At 41.5% G+C, this 18,073-nt stretch overlaps 2 protein-coding genes across 5 annotated transcripts in view; one reads left to right on the top strand and one right to left on the bottom strand.

Moving 5' to 3' along the window:
* Positions 1-6,474, top strand: part of gch1 (GTP cyclohydrolase 1) — a 16,825-nt gene extending 10,351 nt beyond the window's left edge. For both annotated transcript variants that reach the window (XM_060880444.1, XM_060880445.1), the window contains exons 5-7: positions 536-567; positions 3,436-3,520; positions 3,932-6,474. In XM_060880444.1, the coding sequence (XP_060736427.1) occupies positions 536-567; positions 3,436-3,520; positions 3,932-4,058 (244 nt within the window). In that variant the 3' untranslated portion in view covers positions 4,059-6,474. The remainder of the gene's footprint in view (positions 1-535; positions 568-3,435; positions 3,521-3,931) is intronic.
* A 2,481-nt stretch (positions 6,475-8,955) lies between these two features.
* samd4a (sterile alpha motif domain containing 4A) overlaps positions 8,956-18,073 on the bottom strand; it is a 45,065-nt gene continuing 35,947 nt past the window's right edge. For all 3 annotated transcript variants that reach the window (XM_060880442.1, XM_060880441.1, XM_060880440.1), the window contains 3 exons: positions 16,854-16,980; positions 14,889-14,972; positions 8,956-13,095 (listed from right to left, as the gene is read on the bottom strand). In XM_060880442.1, the coding sequence (XP_060736425.1) occupies positions 13,067-13,095; positions 14,889-14,972; positions 16,854-16,980 (240 nt within the window). In that variant the 3' untranslated portion in view covers positions 8,956-13,066. The remainder of the gene's footprint in view (positions 13,096-14,888; positions 14,973-16,853; positions 16,981-18,073) is intronic.

The raw sequence follows: 18,073 nt of genomic DNA, 5'->3' as shown, positions 1-18,073 counted from the left end.
TAATGAAGCCTTATTAAAGCAGGCTGTGTTCACTACTGTGAAGCTGCTCAGTCGCCGTCTCTGTACATCCCGGCATTCCATGTGTGTGTTTGTGTGTGAAAGTGTGAGTAGCTTTAAGACGATTAGCTCCAGTGCGTAAGGGACCGGACTGATCCTCTCTGACCTTAATACCAGAGGCTTAACACTTTCTCTTACAGTACACACATACAGCAGGTTTACTCAAGAAGTGTTTGTGCACGTGCACACACACACACACACACACGGTTGACACAGTTTCCTTTCCAGATTACTGTGGGTGTGAAAGGTGATTAGAACCTCATGCAGAAATCCAAGACTTTATTTCGCATTATATATTATAAGTGACTGTAGCGTCTCTGCCCAATCTGTCAGTGGGAAGTGATTTAACATGTCAGAGTGTGTGTTGTGCTGATACACTAGTGTTTCTCTATGTTGAATTCCAACAGCAGTAACACTTTCTCTCACACACACACACACACACACATCACCGTGTCTCTGTGTACTTCTCTCATTACAGGATCGTCGAAATCTACAGCAGAAGATTGCAAGGTAACGTGCGCTTCTGCTCAACAAATATCTTTTTTATCATGTTCTATCACACTTTTTCCCCTTTTCCTGATCACTTGGGCAGCGGTCTAAGCAGGGACGCCCAGACTTCCCTCTCCCCAGACACTTCCTCCAGCTCTTCCGGGGGAATACCGAGGCGTTCCCAGGCCAGCCGAGAGACATAGTCCTTCCAGCGTGTCCTAGGTCTTCCCCGAGGCCTCCTCCCGGTTGGACATGCCCGGAACACCTCCCCAGGGAGGCATCCGGAACGATGCCCGAGCCACCTCAGCTGACTCCTCTCGATGTGGAGGAGCAGCGGCTCTACTCTGAGCTCCTCCCGAGTGACCGAGCTCCTCACCCTATCTCTAAGGGAGCGCCCAGCCACCCTGTGGAGGAAACTTATTTCGGCCGCCTGTATCCGGGATCTTGTCCTTTCGGTCATGACCCAAAGCTCATGACCATAGGTGAGGAGAGGAACGTAGATCGACTGGTAAATAGAGAGCTTCGCCTTGCGTCTCAGCTCTTTCTTCACCACAACAGACCGGTATATCGATTGCATTACTGCAGAAGATACACCAATCCGCCTATCACTCTCCCGCTCCGTCCTTCCCTCACTCGTGAACAAGACCCCAAGATACTTAAACTCCTCCACTTGAGGCAGGAGCTCTCCACCAACCTGAAGAGGGCAAGCCACCCTTTTCCAGCTGAGAACCATGGCCTCGGACTTGGAGGTGCTGATTCTCATCCCTGCTGCTTCACACTCAGCTGCAAACCGTCCCAGAGCACGCTGAAGGTCCTGGTTTGAGGAAGCCAACAGGACAACATCATCTGCAAAAAGCAGAGATGAAATCCCATGGTCCCCAAACCGGACTCCCTCCGGCCCCCGACTGCGCCTAGAAATCCTGTCCATATAAATAATGAACAGGACCGGTGACAAAGGGCAGCTCTGCCGGAGTCCAACATGCACCGGGAACAAGTCTGACTTACTGCTGGCAATGCGAACCAAACTCCTGCTCCGGTCATATAGGGACCGGACAGCCCTTAGCAGAGGGCCCCGGACCCCATACTCCCAGAGCACCCCCCACAGGTCACCACGAGGGACACAGTCGAATGCCTTCTCCAGATCCACAAAGCACATGTGGACTGGTTGGGCAAACTCCCATGAACCCTCCAGCAACCTGGCGAGGGTATAGAGATGGTCCAGTGTTCCACGACCGGGACGAAACCCGCGTTGTTCCTCCTGGATCCGAGGTTCGACTATCGGCCAAATTCTTCTCTCCAGTACCCTGGCATAGACTTTTCCGGGGAGGCTGAGGAGTGTGATCTCCCTGTAGTTGGAACACACCCTTTGGTCCCCCTTCTTAAACAGAGGGACCACCAACCCAGTCTGCCAGTCCAGAGGCACTGTCCCCAGCCGCCACGTGATGTTGCAGAGGCGTGTCAACCAAGACAGCCCCACAACATCCAGAGACTTGAGGTACTCAGGGAAGATCTCATCCACCCCCGGTGCCTTGTCACCGAGGAACTTCTCAACTACCTCGGTGACCTCAGCTTGGGGGATCGACGAGTCCACAACTGAGCCCTCGGCCTCTGCTTCCTCAGTGGAAGACATATTGGTGGGGTTGAGGAGAACCTCGAAGTACTCCTTCCACCGTCCGAGGATGTCCCCAGTCGAAGTCAGCAGATTCCCACTCCCACTGTAAACAGTGTGCACAGGGCACTGCTTCCCCCTCCTGAGGCGCCGGACGGTTTGCCAGAATTTCTTCAAGGCCGACCGATAGTCCTTCTCCATGGCCTCACCGAACTCCTCCCAGACCCGAGTTTTTGCCTCCACAACCACCCGGGCTGAAGCTCGCTTGGCCCTCCAGTACCTATCAGCTGCCTCCGGAGTCCCCCGAGCCAACCAGGCTCGATAGGACTCCTTCTTCAGCTTGACGGCATCCCTTACTTCCACCACCAGGTTCGGGGATTGCCTCCACGACAGGCACCGGAGACCTTACGGCCACAGCTCCCAGCGGCCGCGTCAACAATGGAGGTGGAGAACATGGTCCACTCGGACTCAATGTCTCCAACCTCCCTCGGGATCTGCCGGAGGTGGGAGTTGAAGATCTCTCTGACCGGAGACTCTGCCAAACGTTCCCAGCAGACCCTCACAGTACGTTTGGGTCTGCCAAGTCTGTCCAACTTCCTCCCCCGCCATCGGATCCAACTTACCACCAGGTGGTGATCAGTTGACAGCTCCACCCCTCTCTTTACCCGAGTGTCCAAGACATACGGCCGGAGGTCAGATGAAACGACCACAAAGTCGATAATCGACCTGGTGCCCTGGTGTCATGTATACTGATGGACACCCTTATGTTTGAACATGGTGTTCGTTATGGACAAACTGTGACTAGCACAGAAGTCCAATATCAGTCCTGATCAGGATTTACTTCCTTTAATTATTTCCTTGTATGGTTGGTTGGTTCTTGTTTTCCTTCTTTCCTTCCTTCCTTCCTTCCTTCCTTCCTATACTCTTCGTTTTTGTCTTGATTTCCCTCAGTGTCTCTATCATTCTGGTATTTCTATACCTTAATTTTTTTTGATTCTATAAAAATTTTTTCCACCTGTTTTTTTCTCTCTCTCTTACTGTTTCTTTTTCCCAGTTGTGTCAATATTTATTCATTTTCTTCATACCCCTTTGTCTTTTTTTTAACCCCCTTTCGTTCTTTCTTTCCCTTGTCTCTCTTTTCTGTTTTCTTTTTCCTCCCTCACTTGTCTTCACTCTTTTTACAGTTACACTCTAACCTCGCACCTGAGTTCAGCATGAAACCTGTATGATTCCAGTCTTGTTATTTTTTTTTCATTTTATTTTGTTGTTGATTATTTCAGTTCAGGAACGCCTCACCAAACAGATCGCCGTCGCCATCACTGAAGCTCTACAGCCCGCTGGAGTCGGAGTGGTTGTCGAGGCAACGTAGGAACACACTTCATACTCGAACAGAATGTCTAAATTTTGATAAAAATCCAACATTTATAGCCACTTGACCTACACGTTGCTCATGGATGAAAGGAAATTGTGCGTAAATGAGTGGAGCAACATAACAAAAGCAGATGCTTCTAAACTGAAGCACTGCTTTATACAATTATACCATAAATGTCAATCCAAAGAAAAAGGGCTGTAAAACAGTCATGAATAAAACCTGAATCAGATTAGAAACCGAAACTGATTCTGTTACATCACACAGAGTCTCTCTCTCTCTCTCTCTCTCTCTCTCTCTCTCTCTCTCTCTCCGTCTCTCTCTGTCTCTGTCTCTCTCTCACTCTCTCTCTCTGTGTTTCTCACTCTCTCTGTGTTTTGCTGTCTCTCTCTATCTCTCTCTGACAGTCACATGTGCATGGTGATGCGAGGTGTGCAGAAGATGAACAGTAAAACGGTGACGAGCACCATGCTGGGCGTTTTCCGCGAGGACCCCAAAACCAGAGACGAGTTCCTCACGTTGATCCGGAGCTGAGACGAACCATGTGTATAGATCAGACATCCTTCTTCGACATGTCCATCCCTCAGCATCGTGTTGTTTGTACATTGGCCTCTAAGTGAGGCTGTGCTGCTGTTGAGTGTATTCTACACAGAGGCGGATATGGGAGAGACCTCTGTTAAACCATCTATCCTAGTGTTTTTGTGTGTGTGTGTGTGTGTGTGTGTGCGTGTGCGCGCGCGTTCAAATCATTCATAGGTCCGTGGATTCAAATTCTATTACAGCCAACAGTTTTTTTATTGTCGTATCATGTTTAGATAAACTAGATCAAACATTTTAACCACATATTTTTATTCATTTATAAGATCCATTTATCCAAAACCACTTAGGAACAATATAGTTCAAGCACCCAAATAAGCCAGTGAGGAATACAAATGTCACCCAACGTCCCAAAACCGACTTCCACAGCAACCGCTGCCGTATTTTTATCAAAGCATTTGTGACCTGACTCGCATTAAAGCTGCAATATATAACTTTATTTTCTGGGAAAAAAGCAAATTAATCAATTATTGTAGAAAAAGAATGTCTTTAAAAAAATATTACTATACTGTGTATATAATCTATTTTAATGTTTAATTCAGACAATAGTGATGTATTAAGTAACCGTCCTCTTTGTTTTTAATTATAGTGGTAATAATAATAATAATAATAATAATAAACAGAAGAATCAAAGTCATAAAATAAAGGACGTCATGAAATACAGAAAAAGCCTAGAGAACATGCACAAGACATTCTGATTGGCTTAAACTGATAGGGATAAGACATTCTGATTGGTTTAAACTGATAGGGATAAGACATTCTGATTGGCTTAAACTGATAGGGATAAGACATTCTGATTGGCTTAAACCGATAGGGATAAGACATTCTGATTGGTTTAAACCGATAGGGATAAGACATTCTGATTGGTTTAAACCGATAGGGATAAGACATTCTGATTGGTTTAAACCGATAGGGATAAGACATTCTGATTGGTTTAAACCGATAGGGATAAGACATTCTGATTGGTTTAAACCGATAGGGATAAGACATTCTGATTGGTTTAAACCGATAGGGATAAGACATTCTGATTGGTTTAAACCGATAGGGATAAGACATTCTGATTGGTTTAAACCGATAGGGATAAGACATTCTGATTGGTTTAAACCGATAGGGATAAGACATTCTGATTGGTTTAAACCGATAGGGATAAGACATTCTGATTGGTTTAAACCGATAGGGATAAGACATTCTGATTGGTTTAAACCGATAGGGATAAGACATTCTGATTGGTTTAAACCGATAGGGATAAGACATTCTGATTGGTTTAAACCGATAGGGATAAGACATTCTGATTGGTTTAAACCGATAGGGATAAGACATTCTGATTGGTTTAAACCGATAGGGATAAGACATTCTGATTGGTTTAAACCGATAGGGATAAGACATTCTGATTGGTTTAAACCGATAGGGATAAGACATTCTGATTGGCCTAAACTGATAGGGATAAGACATTCTAATTGGCCTAAACCGATAGGGATAAGACATTCTGATTGGCTTAAACTGATGGCCTGAAAAAATAAACATATTTGAATCCGATCTTAAACATGCAAATTGTTTCTGCAGTTCAACCATTTTCAGTTTCCTTTGTAATCCCAGGTCAGAGTACAGTATTGAAACCATGGTGTCATTTTTGTCACGTGTCCGTGAGTAAGGTGTGTAGTTCGATCATCACCCAGTCTGTATTAACTCTGTAATTTGTAACTGATGAACCACACTGCTAAAGAGCCACATAGTTGTGTACTTTGTGTAATAGTGTTACTTGAGCCTCCTACACATGCTGTATCGAAGGCCATCAGTGTTTGTCCTGCCTCTAGTACAGCGATCGTCTTCTTTCTTTTTTCCTCTGTTCAATAAGGACCAAAGTGTGAAGTTTAATATAAAAATGAAACGATCTCAGCTCTGATGTGTTTGTCCGCATCACAGCATCATTGATCCAAGAAAATGTAGATTGAAACCATAGGCTCAAAGAATACAGATTACTACTTGAATATTTCTAGACATATAAAGTGTAACATATAGTGAAATTTTATACTGTGTTGTCATCAGAACACAGGTTCAGATGATATATTAGAGTAGTTTGATTTGGAACGTACCACCTCCAAGTCATTCTTTTGTGTTTAAATGATCTATTCAGAAGAATGGATACATAATGGTTGATATACGTGTGTGTTTGTGTGCACGCGCGTGTGTGTGTTTTACGTAAATGTAAGCGAGAAAGCGAGCACTTAACATTAGCGCTCCAGTATTGTTCACGTGGCCTTCTTCACCAGGACTCAGTCCTGTATACACATCAGTGTTCATTTACAGCAAAACGATGTTAAGTTAATAAGAAAATAAATTAAGTTTCAAAATCGATTGTAACCATGTTGAGTTTTTTTGTTTTTGTCTTTACTAGAAGCAAGCCATCTTTTTAATCAACATCTTTGGATAGTTAAGGATTATTTGATTTCTAAAGCAATTTCAACCTAGGATTGTTTTTATTTATTTTATTTTTTTTCTAGAGTTTAAGCTATATAACTTTCCTCAAGGAATTATTTTAGGTAGATCATCGGAGCCTCAGATTTCTGTTCTTGGCTTACAGCACCAGAGGCCGAAGTGTTCTTCTTGTCACCTTGTGCATTCAGATGTACTTTTATGTTTATCACGGTTGTAAAGAGTGATTAATAATTTGCCAATGCCTTCCTCTTATCCCAAACCAATCTGTCTTTACTCATCTACAAAGACAGAACTGATGCCATTGTGTGGTAAAGCTTTCGATTAAAAAAAAACAACCTTATGCTATGAAAAAAAGGTCAAATCTAGACCAGAACTTAACAGAAATTTTACATTTAAGTTTAATTTTTCTAAAGGGTTTTAACTGGAACCATTAATCCAAGTAATTAATCCAAGTAATTAATCATTCAGAACTCAAGTGTTCATTTGGAAATCACTCTCGTTTTTCTTATTAAAACTTTAGAGCGAATACAACATGCAACATGCAACATTTCAATTATAACTGGTTTATACTCATAGATTACTCAAACATGGGTTCAGGTTTGTTTATGTTGTGGTGCAGAGGGTCTTTGGGTTGACCCTGAACTGGGGTTACTGTCTGTTCAGGGGTTCTTCAGGGTTCTCCAACCACAAAAAAAAAAATCACAAAACATGCAGTGTGTGGCTGCCCATTGGGGTGTGTGTGTGTGTGTGAGACAAAATACTTTCATCCCATCCAAGGTCTTCTTTACAGATTGCATGAAATGTACCATAAACAATTTCTTTACCTCAAGTGTCACTTCTCAATCAATCCACTTTTTCTCCAAAAGTTACTCTTTAATACTTTTTGTCTGTGGTTATTACAAAGATGTCAAGCATTGATGTCAAACACAGACTGCATGAAAAACATTTTTTCCGACACACAGACAGACTTTTTTTTTTTTAACATACAGAACACACAGCGTTCACACTCAACATGAAAACAAACACTCCCAGACAAATCTGAGCATCAGATCTGAGCCTGTTCACGTTAAGATTCAAACAGACAAACTTCCCATGTTTTTGTATCTCCCTTATTATAACACCAAAGTGTCCAGTTAGGATAAATACTTCTTGACTTGTGTACAGTATTTAACAGTGGTGTTTTTCGCCGTCTTGTTTAAGGTAGCGTTCGGCGTATTTCTCACAGGAGAAGTTGCAGCGTTTGTTTGAAAACGTACATGTACAAAATGAAAAAGACAATTACCATTTCCATTAACACAACAAATAAAAGTATACACACATCTGATTGTTGGACAGACAGGTAGAACTCATATAACTTCATATCAGCATTGAAAGTACCTAAGCAGTACTGAAGTGTTTATCTGACAGACGAGGCCAGCAAAAGGACATGCTCCTTTTAAAAAAATAATAATAAAACCTTTTTTTTTAAAAAAAAAAAAAAAAAAAAAAAAAAAAAGGTTTGTAGGTTTGGAATCTTTTTTTTTTTTTTTTTTTTTTTTTAATATATATATATATATATATATATATTTTACAGTCAATGCTTCCAGCTTTGTTATTAACCACTACATATTTTAATCCATATAAAATCCTTTACATTTCGGCTAAATATCTGAGTCAAAAACAAAACAAAAAAAAGCAAGAAAAAGAAAAGGCACTGCCATTTGTTATTCTAAATACGACTTCCCTGCCTCACATGCATGGTTTAAAATATAAATTACTTTTTTTTTTTTAGGGGTAAATTTTCCCTTTTTTTTTTTATTAATTTATTTATTTTTTTTTTAAAACATATGATGGTCTTTTAAAATATATGTATATAATATATATTTATATATATATATATATATATGTGTGTGTGTGTAAGCCTGCAGTCAATACAGGACATCGGCTCTTGAAGATAATTAAAGGACACAGTAAAGCGGTACAGGATACAGTATAGATGCAAGAGTTGTTTTTTTTTCCTTTAAAAGAAAGAAAGAAAGAAAGAAAGATAATTGATGTATGAACAGAGCCGGTATATATATTAAAAAAAAGAAATTAAACACTTTGGAATATCTTTCTCGTTGACCTTTTGGTTGCAGTCGTGTGCAGTAACGAATGAACACAAAAAAAAACACCTGTTGATTAGTTACACCTGCGCTCGCGCTCATTGGGCGCACGCGCACTCGGTACTAAGCAGGTGATCTTGAATGTCTCGTGCGTCTGTTGCTCTGAGATTATTACTTGTTTGTTTGTAATTATGATGACAATTTAACACTCGGGTCCTTACATAAAGTGATGTTTGTAGGCTGAAGCAAAAGTGATGATAGTAAAAAAAAACAAACAAAAAAAAAAACAATAATAAAAAAAAAAAACACGCAGGTTGATGATATAAATATATATTTACGCGTTTTCAATGTAGACACAGCGAATATATGTTACCGACAGCTCAGATTTGGCAAAACATAGGTTTAAACACAACCAGACATTATTTCACGCACGCGCACACACACACACACACACACACACACCTACACCTCAGTGTGCACACGCGCGCTGCCACACGACTGCAAAACCCATCTAAAAAAATAATAATTCAGCTTTGTGTTTATCATCTATATAATAACGTGTTAATAATAATAATAATAGTAATAATAATAATAATAATAATAATAATGTCCAAACACAGCACTGTACAGCATGCGACAGGCCACCGGGGATCCCAGAGCGAGCAAGAAGAAACAAATCAGTGAATTAAGAACAAAAATCAAACAAAGACTATAAAATACAGTCATTTTAGATAAAGGACAAAAATAACATGAGATGTACTTATGGTTACCAGCCATAGCAAGTTAATACATACGGTATCTTAAATAATACATCTAATGAATACAATAACATCTGCGACAATAATAGAAAAAAAAAAAGAAAGAATAAATAATAATCTTTTGAGTTTTACTAATAAAGTTCGTTCAAATGGCAGTGTTGAGTGGCTGTGATACAAATGCACCACACGAAGCCCTAATTGCATGCTTCTGTACAACTATTTTCCTCGTCAAAAGTAGAGAAAAAAAAAATTAGGACGCCTTGTTGTTCAGAACAGTAACAGTATAGAGAATTAAGGGTGCCCTTGAACGCGTCACACTTTTAAAGCGCCGGTATTGTACACAAGTAACGAGTACACAAGTCATTCTCTGGGGAGTTTATTTATTTACTTACTTACTTACTTACTTACTTACTTTATGTAAATTTAACCGTGTGTAAGTGTAAGGAAAAGTAAACAAGGCCATGCTCTGCTCCGTCTTACTCAACTCACAATAAGAGTGTCATTCTTAGGGAACGCAGCATAGGACGCATCATTCTGTGCTTGTTTTTTTAGTACAAAGTCTCTAGAGACGTTTCTCAGGTGCTGTAAGTTTTAATGGACGTTTTCATTTTTAAATGATTTAATACGTCAGAGTTTACGTTATCTTACATGATATGAGAGGATGTGTGTGTGCTTTCTCAGACCTAGAATGAAGAATCACTTATAAACAGGTGGATTGTAGCTTGCTAGCAAAGAGCGAGCTGAGATCGACGACTCTATGGAACAAAATATACGCAGAAAACAACAACAACAACAACAACAACAAAAAACTGCTCCTTGTTTCTGATCCACAAATCCCAGAGGAGAGCTGTGAGAAGTTTCCAACGAAAAATAAACAGCGCTAGCTAATAAACAATTAGTTAGCTAACTTAGCTAGCTTAGCTAATTAGCCACAAGCTACAGAGACGGTTTTTTTTCTGACTAGCATAGCATAAACTAAACACAGCAAAACGACTAGGTATCTAATTAAACATTATCTGGTTAGAATGAAGGGTTCATTAAAACTCAGAAGATAGTTTAGATCGATTGGTAATGAATTAGCAATGAAACGTTAAGGCTTTGTGTTCTGTAGTTAGCAAAGCAAACACTATTCAGGTTTAACGAGTTAGCTAGAAAACTGTGTCACTCGCTGTTACAGTTATTCTTTTCTGACTGTCATGTGTTTATGAAGTAATTTCCAGTCCCTTTTTACAGGTCTTGACATTGAGAAAAGGCCACTTTTGATCAGCAGAGACGGTTTTGGACTATTTCTTTTTCTCACTTTGCTAAAATGTGATAGCATCTTTGGACATTATCTAGCTTGAGGTGCTGTTATTGTGGTGTTTTGTTGGCAGTGAAGAGCTAAAAACATACACACACTGTGATTCATGATAGGGGAGTTCATGGGACTCAAACAATCTAAATCCTGCCAACTCTGACAGGTACTTTTCATTACACCTGTACGCCTCAATGTCTAACAAACCTAGTTGATGATATTTCAGCCACAGTGACCCTGAACAGGATAAAACACTTACTAAAGATGAATGCAGTAAACTGCCACATTAGCACATTCCCATGTTAAACATTCTTTGTCTCACAAGATTCATATCTGCCCGTCTTCGCCCGAATGATATCTATATATAGATAGATATAAACCTCCTACTACCTACAACTTTTTTCTTTCTTTCCAAGGGATCCCAGCCCCAGTGAACACCCCTAGTTCATGATCTACTTTGTGTGCTTCAGCACATTTTGCCCAATCTATTGCACATAAGAGTGTTTGCTTTCGATAGTTCAGCGTTTCACAGCACCGAGTGCAATGACAAACAAGATCTTATATAAGAGAAGAAAGAAAAACCTACAAAACTCTACAAACCCTCACTGTAAGGGCATGAAATTGCCCCGAAAATCAGCAACATTTATAGATTTCTAATCAATGTTCAAAATCAAACAGCTACTCGAAGTGAAAATCACAACGAGGCCCAGATTCATAAAGTTAAACCGAAAAGCTTATTCAACACTATAAACCTACAAATGTGATCTGCTAATACACTATCTGACCTTAAGACAATGCTGGGTGGAATAAACAGAACAGTTAATTTCCTTGTAGCACTAACTAAAACAAAAAGCTAAAGCCATTTTAGCATTTTGTTACTGAAACTTCTCAAATGCCAGAGCACTTCGAATCTGTTCTTTTAAGAGGCATCAATAATTGTTATCTTCAAGTCTTTATACGGTGCGTCTTTCTGTCAATGAATTGCAATCTGTGTCAGTTTAAACACTGAGAAATTACTGACAGATTGGTGCATAAATAAAGGTTAGCTGTAACATATAGCCAGGGATGACATGCTTGACATAACTGTGCTATCAGTCTAACTTTGTTCACTCAACTGTTAATTAGCTGTTTGTGTTTCTTGTCACATGGGCAAAACAATCTGAAGTCACCGCCAACAAACCATCAACCCTTGTTTTCTGATGGATGCCTGAATGTCCATGTGAAGGCACATGACTGCCCATTACATGAGTTGGCCACTAGGTGGAGCTACATAATTAAGTAAAAGTTTCCCATGTCACTCCAGCATGCGGATAGTGTTACGCAAAACAAATGTACATTTTTCTATTTATTTACAATCCATATCAAAGCATATAGCTAAGAATATAAATACGGCCCCAGACGAGCAGTGGTCCAGTTTAGCCTCTTTCCATGCTTCTCACTTCCTTAAGCTTTTCCGAAGACATTCGAATACAAAACAAATCAAAATCAGTGACTTCTATCAAGATTTTAAGCTGGAAATCTTGCCAAGTATCTCTTTCCATCCCGAACAAACACATCTACCTCAGCCAGAATTACTACATGCCTTCAACCACTTCCCTTGATGCCCTCGTTCTACCTCACATCCTCCACATGCTTACATCACTTCCCTTTTCCCTTTTGTACCGTCTTTCATTCTGTCTCTTGCACCTTCCTGTTCTCCTCTCTGACCACTGCTGCTCAAATTTTCACACAACAGCTGGGAAATAATTCCCAAATGAAGCTAGGAAACACACAAAAAACTTGTAAACTCATGCTGCTGTTGGAGATGATAACTGATAGATGTGTGTAAACGAATCGGTTTGGTGAGTCCACGCAGATTACGATCAACTCCTGGCTTTTAGTGTGTGTATGTTGATTACCAGCTGTTTTTTTTTTTTTGGTTTCTGTGGGCAGCGAGGCAGCTTCACAGTCCTCAAGTCTTGTGGATCTCTCCTGTCCTCCGTTCTCTTCTCCACATTCACCAAACCTCAGCACAATACAGTACCTCTGATCACGGTTAAAGTTTTTTCCTCTTTGTATCTCCCAAAAATATCCGATGGCTAAATGTAAAAGAAAAAGTAGTCATGGTGTGATGACGCTGCTGCTGCTGATGATTATGATGATGATGATGATGATGATGGGAGCTGGTCAGTTGCAGAAGGCTTTCAGAAGAAGGTGAATGGTAGCATGTAAGCCGCACCCACCAGCCATTACTTCCATTACCATTGACTGAGTTGGTTAGATGAGAAAGTGGGCGGAGTTTAAGGACAAAGCGGGTGTATGCCGCACAGATGGCCCTCCTCTCCACCATCTCTTCAATTCATGTATAGCTCCACCTCCTTTTTGTACTCTCCTTCAGATAGTGGACGTCCGATCGACACCATCTACAAAGACACGATGGAGAACATGCACGAGTCAGGCATTCATTATAACACTGTTTAATTCAGAATAACTCTCTGCCTCTAAGTCCTAGCGAAGGAGGCGTGGCCTTGGTGCTTGTCAGTATCAGTGACGGAGTGTTGTCACTGTGCCTGACAGTATCAGACAAATCTATTGGTCTAGAACGTATGCCTAATAATAACAACAATAACTTACAGGGAGGGAGAGAGCACATAGGAATATGTCTAATATCCATCAACAAAAAAAATCCCAAGGTAGCACATAAAATAAATTATAATGATTAGTAGAAAGTGTAGTGGGGAAATACTCCAAGGGGGATGGGGGTACGTTTTGGCTGAGAGTGGTCCAGGAACACAGCCAGCTCTGTGGGCAGCGGCTTGGGCATTCCTGAGCTCACCGCAGTGCCTTACTGTGCTCCAAACACACAAAGCCGCACTTGTCCGGCCACTGAGGGTCTCTGTCTCAGCCCTGATCCTAAAAAACACACACACCCTCGTTATGTGAAGGGAAAACTCCTCCGCTTTATATGGGAACGGTCACCTTTTTTTCCCCCCAGCCTAAAGTCACACCCAGAGCAGTGGGGTTATTCTGCAGTCTGACGGATTTGCTACGTTTTGTTGTGGGTGCCGCTTTCAGCTCGGGTTACGTCGGCAAAGGAGTAACTGATGAGCTTCGCTTGAAAACTTTCAGAGACGGAAAAGTACATTCTTGCCCCGTCCAAAAGCTACAGTGTAATTTTCCTCTGCAGCTCGGGACCGACGGTGGAAGCACGGCGGCAGTGTTTGACCTAATTAAGGAGGATGTCGTTTCAGACGTTTTGCCGATAAAGAACACTTTCTGCGAGCGCTTTACAGCATAACGGGCCAGTCTTCACCGCTACCTCAAACCATGTTTGTTCACATTCCAAACTCTTAGCATTTGAAGCCAAAGCACAAAATGTACCATTCCAGTGTTTCCACTGCTTACAGGAGCGCTGCCTTAAAGGCACAGTAGGAAATTCTCGTTCTGCAGTGCTTTAAAGCCACTAAGAGTGGTCAAAATCGCTCTCCACTTATCGCAAATTGATTCCGTTGCTTAGGACTATGTTTGGTGTGTGAAGTCGATCTCTCGATTGTTCACCGACGTAGTTAACGATTAAAGGTTTGTGTCAGGACCCATGAACAAGCACACAGATTTAAAAAACATCAGTCCTGTCCAAAAGAACAGCGTTTAATAAGGAATAAAATTAAGAGCTGGAGTACTGAGTAAGAAACTAGACTACAGCTTGTAACCACTGACCATGAAAATCTTCATGATGACCATGAAGGTGTCCGTGTCACCCCACCCGAGTACAGGGAAATCTAAAATGACGTAATTCCGTGCTCCGACTTCCCGATTTCAGGTTAAGTCGAATGCACCTCTGTCCTTTAGCGTGTATCATGTTATAGTGTAACATGACAAGGAGTTAATAATGAAAGGAAAGACGTTTGTAAGATGATTGAGAATGCCACCATCCGCTGTCACCCAAGAGTCCGGTTCCTCTCAAGGCTTCTTCCGTACAACATCTCAGGACTTCTGATAAACCGCCTTTGTGACAGTGCACTACAATCGATCAGCTCTGTTACATCCTACCAGCGTCACACAGCATCAGAAACCCGCACCAGCAAAAACAAATAGACTTTGTTTGTCAGCATACTTCAAAACATACATCATCAACCTGGGTTCCTGGGCAACTGCGTGATTTTTGAAACTTTGGAGAAAAAAGAACACTGAAGTGTATAAACAGGAATTGATTTACCTTCTAGCGCATGTTCAGTCATACTGCGGCAGAGGGACTCCAATCGATTATTGATGTCTGGCTCCGTCACAGGAACCTGCAGATCTGCGACCAAACACAAACAGGATGGAAGGATCAGAAAACCACCACAAACACCACGTGGCACACGCAAGTTAGCAAAGGAACACGCAAGTAGAAAAAGCAGCTACTTTTAAATCTGATTGGACGTTTCCTAAAAGTATTGGCAAACGTCTTGGTTCAACTCAGGCGTTCAGAGCAATGCTTTCAGAAAAGATTGTTTTATGCTTTAATTAAATCGATCTTCCTTACAGCGATAATCGATACACAAACGTTATAAACAATCCTGATGGAGTAAAGCTTAAAAGCCTTTTCTATGTTAGAGGCCAGAGTGGATTATAAATATATGAAAACATATTAACACGTACTATTAACATGTTAACTATTAATATTACCTTTTAGTTCTCATTTCAAATAGACCGTTCTCCTGAGGTTTAGCAGTGTGGAGCGTTTGCCCTGTGCCATATGAGAGCCGCAGTAAGAGTATACAGCGCGTCATCATGTCAGTGTTAAACACTCAGGCTTACGCTGAGTCAGCAGTGCCGGGGTCTCACAAATCCCTCACAGGGTCACACAGCTGAGTCAGGCAGGGACTGATGGATGGAGTGCAATACTCCATGTGCTATTTTTAGGTACTAAATCCTCTGTCTTCTCTACACACTTGCACACACACACACAAACACACACCGTTACGCAGTTTAACCACGTATCCCGATCTTGTAAGACAGGCAGTCAGTTTCACCGTCACTTTCTGCTCCTTGTTTTGGACATGAAAGAAGGGAGAAAGATGAAAAAAAGGCAAGGAGGGGGGAGGAGAGAGAAAGTAGTTGGAAGTATAAAAAAAAGGGTCTGGAAAAAAGACAAGCAACAGAAGCAGAGGAAAACTAGAAAGGAGACAATGAGAGAGGAAAAGGAGACGGACGAGAGAGAGAGAGAGAACAGTAACCGGGCTAGGGCTAAGAAACACAGCGTACAAAGGGTGTCATTGTACGAGCTGCCCTTTTCCTTCTACTTCTCCTGCACACACACACACACACACACACACACACAAGGTTCCTCTTCTGTCTACACTGCAGGATCGTCCACTTTTTATGAAGGACAATCTACAGGAAGTGAGTGTTGACACGCTGATGTAAGGTTTTTTGCTCTGCCAGAAACCGGCGAGAGTGCAACTGTCTCTATGGAATGTGTGTTAGTGGAACACTCTTCTCCTAAAGCTCGCTCTCTCTCTCTCTCTTTTTCTCTCTCTCTCTCACACACACACACACACACTCACCTCACATGACCACAGAACACGTTCACTCATGAAGCTCATTTGTGAATAAGCTCTATAGAAGACCTCGGCAGGATTCCTCCACACCGAGACCAAGCTAGTTTACTGTCCCTTTTTTATTCACTCAGTACAGCATTCGTTTAGGACGCCAAAGCAACACAAAACCCGCGACACAGCAAAATGACATTACAATTCTGTTCTGACAAAACCGTTCTCTCCACATATCCATATCCAAAGTCAAGAAAGAAAATCCTGCATCAGCAGTTCCATCTCCAAATGAACTCGTCGAATTAAAACACGTTCGGTATTTCCAGCTAATCTGAGACCCCACATGCAGAGACTCAGGGATGTTTAAGTAGACTACAGAGAGTCATGCAGCGTTTTATTCAAATGGTTTGATTTTAAGGTTGATGCGATTTGATTATTATATATAAGACCTGTCTCATTTTCATCACCTGGTTAGGATCGTATAACGTTTTCCCTTAGAGCCTTAAAAAAAGACTAAACAAATCAAACCTCGACACCAAACGAGGGTAAATGGAAAATTTCTGTAAGCCAGGTTAAGTGTGGAGTGTGTAGAAGACAGGAATGTGTGTGTGTGTGTGTGTGTGTGTGTGTGAGAGATTCTCTCTTACCTGCCTGCTGGAACATGGCCATGGTGTGCGGGTTGGTGTGGACAGGTAGCGAGCGTGTCCTCTGCACTGAACTGTGGGTGCGACTGGGCATGCTGTTACTGCCGCCTGGATTAGCAAACCATAGACCCTGAACAACACACACACACACACACACACACACACACACACACACAATGAGCATAATATCTTGCTGTCTCCATTCCACCTCTTTACTGTACATAGTTGCCTCAGGAACGAGAGCACGTACAACACAAAGAACAGTTTTATATAGAACCTAAAACGGTTCCGTCACCTTGCATTGTGTGTGTATGGAACCCCAAATGTTTCAGTTCTTTATATACAACCATTATGAAGGTTTCAGTAAAAAATAAATAAATAAATAAATAAATCCTACAGTATTTTTTGAATCAAAGTGAGATGATTCTTTAGGGAAGCATTTTTATTACATCGATTTTCACCTTCTTTCAATTATAGATCCGTTTTAATAGCAAAGGTTCTTCGCTCTCCATATCGACCCATTTTGGGAAATGGTTCTAAGAAACCGATTTTTTGGGTAGGAGGATTGAACCACAGGTTTTTTTTTGTTTGTTTGTTTTTCTGTTTTGTTTTTTTTTTATACAAAGAAAATAGTGCAGTACGAGTCAAAACCTCCACTGAGAGGAAACAACACTGTATGATACATTACGACAACAGCTGATACGGGAACACGTCGTCATATTGAGCCAAAAAAACACTCCTGATTATTCTGTTTGTCTTTCTTTTATCTGTCTCTCATTTCTCTCTCTCTCACTGTCACAGTTCTCTCTCGCTCTCTCTCACTCAGTCTCTTTCCCTTTCTCGGCCCTCTGGTACAGGGAGGCAGCGAAAAACAGGAAATGCCTATGCACTGTTCTCACTGCCTCTCTCCCTCTCTCTCTCCTCCTTTTTCTCCTCCTCTCCCCTTCACCATGCTGCCTCCCATTCGTTTTTCTTCCTCTCTATGACTCATCCTCATACACACGCACACCCCTAACCCACAGACCTGAATCGGTTGGAACTTCCTCCCATTGTACAACGTAGGAAAATGTTTCAGTGGCGCGCACACACACACACACACACACACACACACACACACACGCACTGGAAAGACAAGCTAACAGACGCTGCGCTTTCATAATAATTCCTTTACATGAATCAACAATACAAAAACTTCCATTTCAGCACCAATGTGGCATTTGTGG

Source organism: Tachysurus vachellii, chromosome 10 (genome assembly GCF_030014155.1).
Source record: "Tachysurus vachellii isolate PV-2020 chromosome 10, HZAU_Pvac_v1, whole genome shotgun sequence".
In the NCBI taxonomy this organism is placed as follows: Eukaryota; Metazoa; Chordata; class Actinopteri; order Siluriformes; family Bagridae; genus Tachysurus; species Tachysurus vachellii.
Note: the sequence above shows the minus strand (reverse complement) of the source record. Positions and strands in the feature narration are given on the sequence as shown.